Source organism: Aulostomus chinensis, chromosome 9 (genome assembly GCF_037954235.1).
Source record: "Aulostomus chinensis isolate RoL2024-O1b breed Wild chromosome 9, RoL_Achi_v1.0, whole genome shotgun sequence".
In the NCBI taxonomy this organism is placed as follows: domain Eukaryota; kingdom Metazoa; phylum Chordata; class Actinopteri; order Syngnathiformes; family Aulostomidae; genus Aulostomus; species Aulostomus chinensis.
In genome coordinates, this window is record NC_141328.1 from 20,701,162 (window position 1) to 20,712,012 (window position 10,851).

A 10,851-nucleotide genomic window follows, 5' to 3' on the forward strand; every position below is an offset into this window, starting at 1 on the left:
AATTGCATACCATACAGCTGACTTTTAACATTTCTGCACATTCAGTGTATTCATACTTGTTTATTTACTCTGAATTTGTAGTTATGATGTTAGTAGTTATGAAGCGCGGAATCTTCAGTTCACCCTCCAGGTCAATGGGTGGCGGTAATACGCAGTGTTTGTCAACTAATTCTACAAAAGAAGAAAGAGGAGCCGGAGTGGAAACGTCTCACAGTTGTTTGGCCGAAGGAGACTTAACAAAATACAGTTTATAGGAACGTTATCAGTTTATTGACAATGGCCGGGACGGCGTCAGTAGCCGGCGAAGTCTTCGTCGATGCTTTGCCATATTTCGACCAGGGTTACGATGCCGCAGGTGTCAGAGAAGCGGTGAGTAACAAGGCTTCATTCAGAGAGGGAATTAGCTAAAAGCGTGCTAGCCAGCTAGCTAACCCGCGCTACCTGGCTAATTATTAAACACCGTCACGTTAGTTAAACACCAGAAATTGATCATGAGAAGTATGTTATGCGTCATGCTTACAATTAGGTGAATAGCTTAAGTTAGATGGTGGGTGTTTTAGTCATAATGTCATTGACCACGTAGTGTTTAAGGTGTGGGAATCCGTTCCCAGTAAAATATAATAACCCCTTGAGAACTTTTTATCTGTGAATATTTTGCACATAGTTAATTAACCTCCTTGTTAAACCTAGGGCTGAAAAATGAATCGAAATTATACTGTAATCTCGATATGATCTAGAGTTATATTTGCTACATGCAAAATGTGTGAAACGACATAACATTAAATCCTTATTCTGATTTTATTCACGGTCGCAGTATCAGTACAAATAATCAGTTATATTTTCCCAAATAATTCAGGCTAATTAAACCCCCTATTCAGTTTATATTAGATGTACATAGCCTTCAAAGACATTGATTTATTTGGCTACTCAATGTGAGCTCATGGTGACTGCTGCCCACTTCAAATCTGAAGAACAATCATTATTTTTTTTATATATTTATGTGTAGAGCAAAGCTGTTGCCTCTTTCTTTCTATCATTAATAGAACGATCTTTTCTTTAACTATGATTGCTACTTTCCAGGATTCTTGAATTCAACACTTTATAGTCAGTAATGAGTGTGTTTAGTATTTGTAAGTGTTGCTCCTTCACATTTTCAATGGGGATGTTTGGCCAAGTTTTAATGGCTTCTTTCAACTCCCCCATGCCCCAGGCTGCAGCGTTGGTAGAAGAGGAGACAAGGAGATACAGACCTACCAAGAACTACCTGAGCTACCTGTCCACACCTGACTTCTCTGCCTTTGAGGTGACAGACTTGTGAAATCTCTCCTGACAACTTTTTTCACTGCTTGGGCCAAAGTGACACATGTGATGATAAAACCATGTTCTACCTCTTATTACCCTACAGACCGAAATTATGAGGAATGAATTTGAGCGACTGGCGGCCCGACAGCCCATGGACCTCCTGAGCATGAAGAGGTAAACCCTGCACACCTGTACACAGTTGCAAAGATGTGCTTCATCCTTAATGTGCTCCAGACAAAATGAGTGATTAGAATTTAAAGCTGACTGATTTTCATGATGGATATATTTGATGAATACCTTCTAGATTGTCTGCTTTAGGGTTTGAGATAGTCAGGCTGGTTTGTCAGCAACATGTTGGTTTGGAGGTTTACTAGGCAGCAGACCATCTGACAAGCCCATCTGTCAGAGCACACTGGCCATCATAGAGGCTCTGTGACCTAAATTCTAACATCAGCAGGCCAACATGTTTATAGTGATGGTGGTTGAGCGAACACAGTCTTAACTGTTGTTTGTTGGCACGCTAACGTTTGGTAATTAGTGACATCCATTCAATTAATAGAGATTCCATGCAAAATGGCGGGCCGATGGCGTGACGTGAGATACCATGGCCATTATCTCTGAAACGCCCTTTTTTTCTCTTCAGTCTTTTTTTTAGTTTGTTGCTATTTTTTGCTAAAATGCATTTCATGAGATTTTTCCTTTCCTGCGTAGATATGAGCTACCGGCACCCTCATCCGGACAGAAGAATGACATTACAGCGTGGCAGGAGTGTGTGAACAACTCCATGGCCCAGCTGGAGCATCAGGCAGTTCGCATTGAGAACCTGGAACTCATGTGGCAGTACGGAACCAACGCATGGAAAGTCTATAATGAGTATGTGATAGCAACCTGGCTCTCTTTCACAGTTGCTCACTTTGATTAATTATAGACTGCTAACTTGTTGACTTTCTCCTTCAGTAACCTGGCATTCATGATTGAGATGGCTCAAAAGGAACTTCAAAAATTCAGGTGAAGGATCCCTGAAACATTTCAGCTGCTAAAAGTAGAATTAAGAATGTATATGTTCACCGTTGTATTTTATTTATTTTGCACACAGGAAGCAAATTCAAGATTTAAACTGGCAACGTAAGAACGACCAGTTAGCAGGAGGAGCCAAACTTCGAGAGCTGGAGTCAAAGTATGTTGCCAACTTGTTTATATCAGCGTACACTGGAAATTTGTAGAATCTTTCTCAACATGTACACGTCTCCCCACACAGCTGGGTGTCCCTGGTCAGTAAGAACTATGAGATTGAGCGAGCCATCGTCCAGTTGGAAAACGAAATTGGTCAACTCAGACAGCAGCAGGGGGATGAGAACAAGGAGAACATCAGACAGGACTTCTAAAGTGGCAGCTTTCAACCTTGCCGAGCTGACCTACAGACTAATAATACTCCCTCAGTCAGTCAGACCGACAGACAGGTGGGTGTCACCTTGTTTCATTTGGCTGACTGCATGGGAGGGAATGCATCTTTTGTCTTGGAGAACCAGCCTGACTATGGAGGTGAATTTCAAGAGGGCGACAAAAACGAAGTAACCAGACGACCACATGCATCTAACAGCTTGCTCACTTATTTGATATGTACATAGGCCCCCACCTCAAAAACACATGTCATTTTTATACTGTTTTAATAAAATGAACATTTCTTATATCTTAGTGTTGGACTTTTTCATTCCTGCTGTCACCAAACCTGCTCTGCCAGTAAGACTCCAACTCCAGTGTTACCTTTTTGTTTTTTCTTTTTTTGTATGCTTAAGTTAAATCCAGTATCCATCCTGTCAGGTTTTACCATCCTCATGTACAGGATACTGTCTTTAATTGCATGAATTACAATCAAAAAGCCCTCACATCTCTTCAGAGCTCGTTTCACTGCTGCAGTACAACCGAGAGCTCTCCTCATATGCAGTAGTCCAGCTACTCACCTCAGTCTGTCAGAGAGTAACTCAGCAAAATAGCGTATGTCTAGTGAATCTCATCTTGGTCTAAAAAATACTTCCTGGATCAGGATCACACTCACACATCCTCAGTAAGATTTTCATGAAAAATCTGACATTTTGCGTTTAACCTGTTAACAGACAAACAGCCATTCTGGGACCTGTTAACTGGTGGAGGAGAGGTAGTAGGAAGGACAAAATCCCAATAAATCAATTAGAAAAAGGCATATCTTTATGTTACGTGATGTAAAATCTCAGTTTCTAGCCATATGTGCAATGATTGCATTTCAGTTATTTAAAAAAAAAGACCTAATATCCTTAAAAACAAGATTATAATGTGTCTGTATTTAGACAAACTTCACAGACAGAAATGCAGCCCTCACATTCATGAGTGACTGATGCAGCACCAGTGCAGGATAAACTGGACTTCTAATTAGAAAAGCAAAAAAAAGCAACAGCACATCACACATTATCTAATACATAATCTGCTGCACACAAATCCAGTAAATTGTCATTTATTATCATTTATTGCCACATCCCTTACACCGTGTGCATAACAAGTCATCAGCTGCCCATTTCTTCCTTCTTTGCTCGGATAGACCATCTGAATAAACTGTAACTCAGTCTGTGGCAAATCAAAAGCTCAGCAGCATGAGATAATCTGCATGTTTGTCATGAGAAGCCAGATGTAGAGTGTAGAAAGGGGCTGGAGATTTGTGGTGGGGAGACCTGGGTTGAGGGGTTTCTACACACACGCACGCACGCACGCACACGCACACAAACAACTAGTCAGGGATTGAAGTCATTCAAAACCCAACAAAAAACACCATTGCCTTACATTCCCCATCTTTTGCAACTTTCACACCTCACACACACACACACAAACACACACACACACTTGCAGGCACCGTTTGACTGTTTTCAAAGAATCTATAGGATTCTCTTTATGAAAGTCCTCCTCCGTGACCTCATTGAATGTGTGTAAAACTATGTGCAAATCTTTGTGGAAAGCGTCAGCCACCGGCAGCAAGAGTAGCAGTGGGTTCTTATGGCCATGCTCCAGTCTATATACTGAGAGTGTTGAGAGCTGGTACTAGAGTAACAGCCTCCGGCAGGTTCTGGTTCTGGTCCTGGCTTCCTTTACTCTGAAGAAACTTCTGCCGATGCCGCTCCTCCTGACGCTTCTTTTTCTCTTGCCGCTGCTGCTCTTTCCTCTGCTTGTTTGATACCTGGGAATGAGGGAAATGTGAAGTGTTTTTGCTCACTGCTCAGTTTATGTCGATACAAAAAGTAGAAATCTAAAAGATAAAAAATATACTGAAGACTGCCAAAACTTGAGTCACTCTACCTTAAGCTTCTGTGCATTGCTGCCCTCTGCTGAGATTTTTTGTTCACTGCAGTCTGAGGCTGCAGCTCTGCAGGCAGAGCAAGACCCCGAGCCACAGTTCCCCTGGCAGGACTGACCCAGCACAGAGCCCAGGAGCCATTCAGCGTTGATGGTTGCTGCACTCAGCTGAAGCAGGTTCTCCTCGTCACCTGAAGACGAAAACAAACATGGATGGACACGTATGATGTTGATGTCAATTCTTCCTCATTATTGGTGAATTGGTTTCTCAGGCTCAAATGTAGCTGAAAAGTAAAGAGTGTATCAAGGTTATGAACATTCATAAAGATAATTCCTCAACTTTTGAACTTTTGCTCTGACAATACAACTCTCCCTGCCGCTAATGAGACAAGCAGAACTCCTGACCCTGAATTCCTCGATTCTTGATTGAACTCAGGATCACATTGTCCTCATCCGACACCGTGGGAGACAGGGTTTTGTGTCTGTCTCTCTGACCATCCCCAAAGTCACGCTGCTGGCCTCGTGAATTCTGAAGGTTCTGGGAACAGCCGTGGAAAAAAAAAAGAATCACTCTCTCATCAGTTAAGGGTGGCACAATGGGCTCATGAATATTAAACATGACGTGATGCAATCTTTTCAATTACTGTCAAATGAGAGGAAAAATTGCTGCCCAATTCTGGTATATACTCGACAGTACCTCAATACGGAGCTGAGCAGGACTCTCAGAGTTGTCTCCGATCCGCCTCACACTATCATAATGATCACCGTATCGGTAGGCAATATGCAGCTCTCTGCACACTTGCTTCTCTGCACCATTTATCTGGAATGAAAATGCCACATCTCAGCTGTGTAGTAGAACAAAAGTGTGCTAAGAGTTCAAATAAAACTACATGGCGTCATTTAAAAGTCACTGTCTTTCTCTACCTCCCAAAGTGGTGTGTTGAGCTGATGGATGACCACTTTCACCTGCTGACTGCGAGCAAAAGCCACAATGGCGTCATTGCCAGCAAAAGTACCAGGCTGAGAGAGGTTGGACACTGGGTGGACAGAAAGAAAAACAATTCTTTACACTGCAACCTTTCCTTTTTTTAAAAACTCTCTTTAGTGTAACCACAACAGGCAAAAAAAAAAAAAAAATCAAGAATAAAATTGTATAACATATATACATATTGTTACACTGAAATGAAATACTTGAACTCACCAAAATCAATAGAGAATACAGTTTCTGCTTAAATATTAATATGACATAAATCAAAGTGATGTCCCTTAGCGACATGTCTTAAAGCTAACAAAGACTGTATTCCTTTTTTCAAACATTTGACAAAATAAAATTCACTAATAATTGAGCTGAAAAGCAGAAATAAGAACAAAGTCTTGAAGCCACATAAAACTGTCGTGAGCACCATTTCTTCATCCTCTCCTGACCCTTTGTTGCCCCTCTGTTTTATTTGCTTGTACAACTCGCGAAGCTATTTTGAACTTTGTAATGAATAACATTAAACTCCATCAGGTTTCACATTGCTTCTGGTTCCTATACTGCAGTCTGGAAAACACTGGTACAGCATTCATCTTATATTGGTCACTACTCGTTACTTGGACGAACCTTTTATTTCAATTCCTTTTTTTAAAATTAGTTATATAATAATTGACTTTTCTTACAGTGCTGGGCAAAAGGCACATCATCCTCAACAAAGGGCTCAAAGTCCTGTCGATGGGACATCATATACTGGACAGTCTCCTGACGAAGCCGTTGGTGGCCCCGGGAGTGACCCTCCAACTGGTCGCCTAGAGCTCTAAACAGGCAGTTCCTGTAGGAAACATGGAAAGTGGCTGATTTAACACATGGCTGCCTATAGCATGCAAGTTTGTAGTCAACACAAGGGGTTCAAAAAGGCACTGCCATCCATTACAGTTGGCACCTGGATTTTCGCCAATTACAGTGACTTTTGCAAACCAACAGTCTCCAAAACCTTCTGACCACTAAACACGACAGATGATGAATGAAATCCTCACTTTTCAACAGGCCATAAAGGATTTTTGCAACATTGTTTTCATATCATAAATAGCAGAGTACTGCGATACTTTCTGAACACTGAGAAATCCTGATTTTAGTGACATTTACATTTTTCTAATCAACAGCAATGCAATTAAAACAATTAGCATTTCAGTTAACTGTACATCGTAATTCACTAAAACTGGCAAGAGACTGCAAGAGAGACCTGCATATGATTTAGGAGACAAATATTAGAGAATCTGTGATGTGAAACACAGAGGAAGACTCAAATCTTTTCTGGGTCGTACCCATCTCCAGGGACTTCTCTTAGCTTCAGCCCCAGCGCCTGGAGCTGATTGGAGAAGCTGACAAACTCTGCTCCTTCATCAGCATCCTGAGGCCGGTTCTTGCGGTCCTTGACGATGGCCCTACGCGCTGCCCGCTCATCCCGCTTTCGTTCCATTTCACCCTTCTTGTTGCTCCGCACAGGTTTTGCCGTCTGTTTCCTTGACATGTTGGCTGCAGTTGTTTCTGCAGGTCTACAACACCAAATTATTTCTTCTTAGAAAATGAGCTGGCGCTTGGATCATCCGCTATCATACATCTGGAACCTATTACTGAGAAAAGACATAGAATCAGATGTATGTATGCCACACTGGTCACACTTTCACGACTTTCACAATTACTTATACATAATTAAACATACTGTTTTGTTTTGTTTTGTTTTTTTGGACTAAAGACCCAGGCCTGTCCTGTCCACCGTCTAAATATTTTAACAAATGAAAATCGGACATGCATAAATAACATTTCTTTGACAAATCAGATTATATAAATGTGCAGGCGGCTACACTGTCTAGTTCTTTTATACATAACGAGTTAAGCAAAAACATTATGAACAAGTAATATTTCCTTATATTGGCTTCCTGTCCCTTATTAAGGTGTATTTCGTGGCAAAATATGGCCTATAAAAACCAGCATAAAAATAGCTAATTAATCCTTAAACCTTCGTCAACCAGAAGAACTAGCGGAAGACTGTTTCCCATACTAGAAAACATGTTCCCGAAATCAATATCAGGTTTGTTGACGGCATTATCACGACCCGAAGGTAAAATTCAAGTAACGTAAATAGTGTAGACGCTAATTATTAGAACTACATCTAAATATTTGTTACGTTGACTTGTAATTAATGACAAAGTGCTTGCCAGCAGTCGTAAACTGGGAACGTCGTGTTAGCTGGGTAAGCTACAATGAACTTCCACGGCTAGCTATGCTAGCAGCTAGCATTAAGCGGCTAGTTATTACATAACAAATGATAGCTTCAGAGTTGTAGCAAAACTGACGTTAAACCGCAAACAAGAGAATCCGACCCACGTAATAAATGCTTACTTACTTTTAATAAGCTGTGTTCGAAAATATGAGTCTTTTTTAGCTAAGAGGAGAAAGGTAGTGGTTGTCCGTTTCTGTTTCTATCAGCAGACGCAAAGTACTGTTTACAACAGAAGTTCCGCAAACGTACGTCAGTGTACGTCAACATGTACGGAACGGCATAGGGGCCAGATTGCGTAGAAAAACGTCCGACGGTAGCAGCAGTTTTATCAATTGGAAAGATCATAAATATTACACATGGCTTGATAAGTTTGACAATTTGATTATGAAGATTAATTTGATCTATCTATCTATCTATCTATCTATCTATCTATCTATCTATCTATCTATCTATCTGACAAGTAAAAACACTCTGAGTCATCTTTATATAGCAGACTGTGACTCAAAGCAGGAGGATGAGTTATGATTTTGTAAGAGAAATTGCTTTTTGAATATCACCCCACCTTCTGCTCTCCTCAGCTCTGAGGAAATCTACTCACCACCAACTCCTTCTGATGACTCCACACAGTTGGAGAATATAATGTGGGGGAGGCGTGGGCTGAGAAGCAATAAACAGGATGTTTGCTATGTAAAAAAGACCAGCAGTCACATTGAGACAAAAAAAGAAGAAGAAATAGCCTCAAGACAAAAAAAAAAACTGCATCACATAACAGAAGGAAGCAGTAAGATTCTATTTCCTAAAACTAAGGGGAAATGTACACTTAGACAGCTGGCGTGAAAGAAACAGGACATGCATCTGCAGAAGTAAGTTGATGCGTGGTTTAATATAGACCTCAGAGACTGATGGCATTGTGCGGGAACAGATGTGGTAGCCAAAAGGTATACGTGCCTTCGTGCATGTGCAGCAATCAGCGTCAGTAACCTGAATGGAAGAGAGGAGCAGTGAACCATACAGCATCCATGTACTGTATCTTGAGGTGAGTCAGTCTAACTGTACATATCAAAGAGGGAAACCCCTTTATCTCACTTGACATAAGGCCTAATGATGTACATTTTTTAAGAGAAAGATCATTTAAACTGATTCCGCAATGTTATAGTGATGATGTGGTGTTCATTTTTTTTTTTTTTTTTTAGAGAAATGTACCATCCTTATAAGCATCTCTGACTTCATGAAGGGCTTTTTGACATGATAAGCTTGCTTGCATGAGAACACTCACAAAACTATGGTTTTACTGTAATAAGCCATCCTTTTGCTTGTGTTGTATCCAGGAAATGTACTGGCACATTGTGAAATCTGGCATCCCTCTAATGATGACAACTACATTCTACAAAGTAACAGGTAACACACACACACACACACACACACACACACACACACACACACACAGTATAATACTTGCGTGAGAACAGACTGTGTGTACAGAAGAGGTTTATATTTGAGATAGAATGGAATAGATTTCCCTCCAGCTGGTTTCTCCTTGTGCAGCAGAGTCATTGTGCCCATAAATTCAAACACTACAGACTTATAAACTGTTGTATTTAATGCAGGGGGCAATTTAAGTAGACAGATACATGTCATTTAAATATGACGAAAGCAAACTAAATTTTCTCACTTACTGCTATTGCCACTGACCCATACAAAATTAGTTGGTATCTGCAGTGGAAATTAATGTAACATGTCGTAAAAAAAAAACAACAAAAACAAAAACAAAGGTTTAAATTGGCTCAATAAAAGATTTGTTGTATTTTAAAGGGATTCATCCAAAAAGGGTAGTTTGTCTTTCAAGTATTCACAAATAAGGTGTCTTGAGCACACAGATATTCACATGATGTGGAGTTTGTGTCAGTGGGTATATTCACAACATAGGCCATGGCAGAGTTTGGTATGTAATCATGTGTTGACAGTTGTTTTTTAATAACTGCCACTGCCGGAAGATGGAGACCAGAGTACCTCAGTCTAGCTTTAAAGTAGCCAGAAAAATAATTGGCATACAGCAGCTTTGGAAATCTACAACAGATACATTTTGTGGAAGACAACCCCAATTCTGGCTCACTTTCTTGTTTTCAGTTGTCTGTTCAACTACTGTGACTAATTTCTCATTCTGTATGTTTCATTTTGTGCTTTACTGTAAATTAGATGTGTTGCAAAATAGGAAGGGGGGGGGGCATTGGTACAAAAGGGGTTATTTTAGGTTGCACTTTATTAGTTTGTTTTGTTCTGCTTTTTGGAGCTGAGTGATAAGAAGTGGATCCAAACACTTTTATAGCCAGCGAATTCCTGGCTGTGATTGTTCAGCATTCAAGTCATTTTACTATTAAATGTTTACATTAGGCCCATTCCGCCCCCCCTGTGGATTTTAATTAGAGCCCGCTACACCAGTAGGGGCCCAGTTTGGCTGCGTGTTTCTTTGCTGAGAGAGGTTGAGACGGAGAAACACGAGCAGTGAGCAGGACATGTTTTTTTAATCCATACTAGGAAAGAGCACAGTGTACTATTAGTTGTTTTATCACAATGTTTCTACAAGAACTCAGCACAGTTCTTCCAAAATCAGAGACTGTTTTTGCTGCACGGTCGCTGTCCGTGGTGCTGAAACAACATCCGCTACTGTAAGATCCACTGTATTGATTATGCAGTGTAACGTGTCACGCTTCTCCATCAACTTGATGCTTTTCCTTATGTTGTTTACTAAATGGGACTAGTTGAGCTACTTAAGGGTGTGCTTATGGGAGAGCTTGACACATTTGGGAGCTGCTGGCCTAGATTTTAGTGGCTCACATTTTAGTTTGGTCTGAATAAGTAAAGGTTATATGCAACAGCAGCAGGGAGTGCAGAAAACAACCTGTCACATGCATATATGATGCTGTAATTTGTGTGGCACACAGGATTGATGTTAGCTCAGCGTCTACCAGGA

At 40.7% G+C, this 10,851-nt stretch overlaps 2 protein-coding genes across 2 annotated transcripts; one reads left to right on the top strand and one right to left on the bottom strand.

Annotated features, from left to right (window-relative positions):
• The first annotated feature begins 155 nt into the window (after positions 1-155).
• Positions 156-2,992, top strand: bcas2 (BCAS2 pre-mRNA processing factor). The gene is made up of 7 exons (XM_086214168.1): positions 156-369; positions 1,211-1,303; positions 1,406-1,476; positions 2,014-2,175; positions 2,260-2,310; positions 2,399-2,479; positions 2,561-2,992. The coding sequence occupies exons 1-7, from the start codon at positions 277-279 to the stop codon at positions 2,685-2,687; spliced, it is 678 nt and encodes a 225-aa protein (XP_086070294.1). The 5' UTR covers positions 156-276; the 3' UTR covers positions 2,688-2,992.
• Positions 2,533-8,145, bottom strand: otud3 (OTU deubiquitinase 3). The gene is made up of 8 exons (XM_086214167.1): positions 8,004-8,145; positions 6,922-7,230; positions 6,280-6,428; positions 5,545-5,657; positions 5,318-5,440; positions 5,026-5,158; positions 4,624-4,811; positions 2,533-4,504 (listed from the first exon to the last, which is right to left on the bottom strand). The coding sequence occupies exons 2-8, from the start codon at positions 7,125-7,127 to the stop codon at positions 4,340-4,342; spliced, it is 1,077 nt and encodes a 358-aa protein (XP_086070293.1). The 5' UTR covers positions 7,128-7,230; positions 8,004-8,145; the 3' UTR covers positions 2,533-4,339.
• Positions 8,146-10,851: the final 2,706 nt, after the last annotated feature.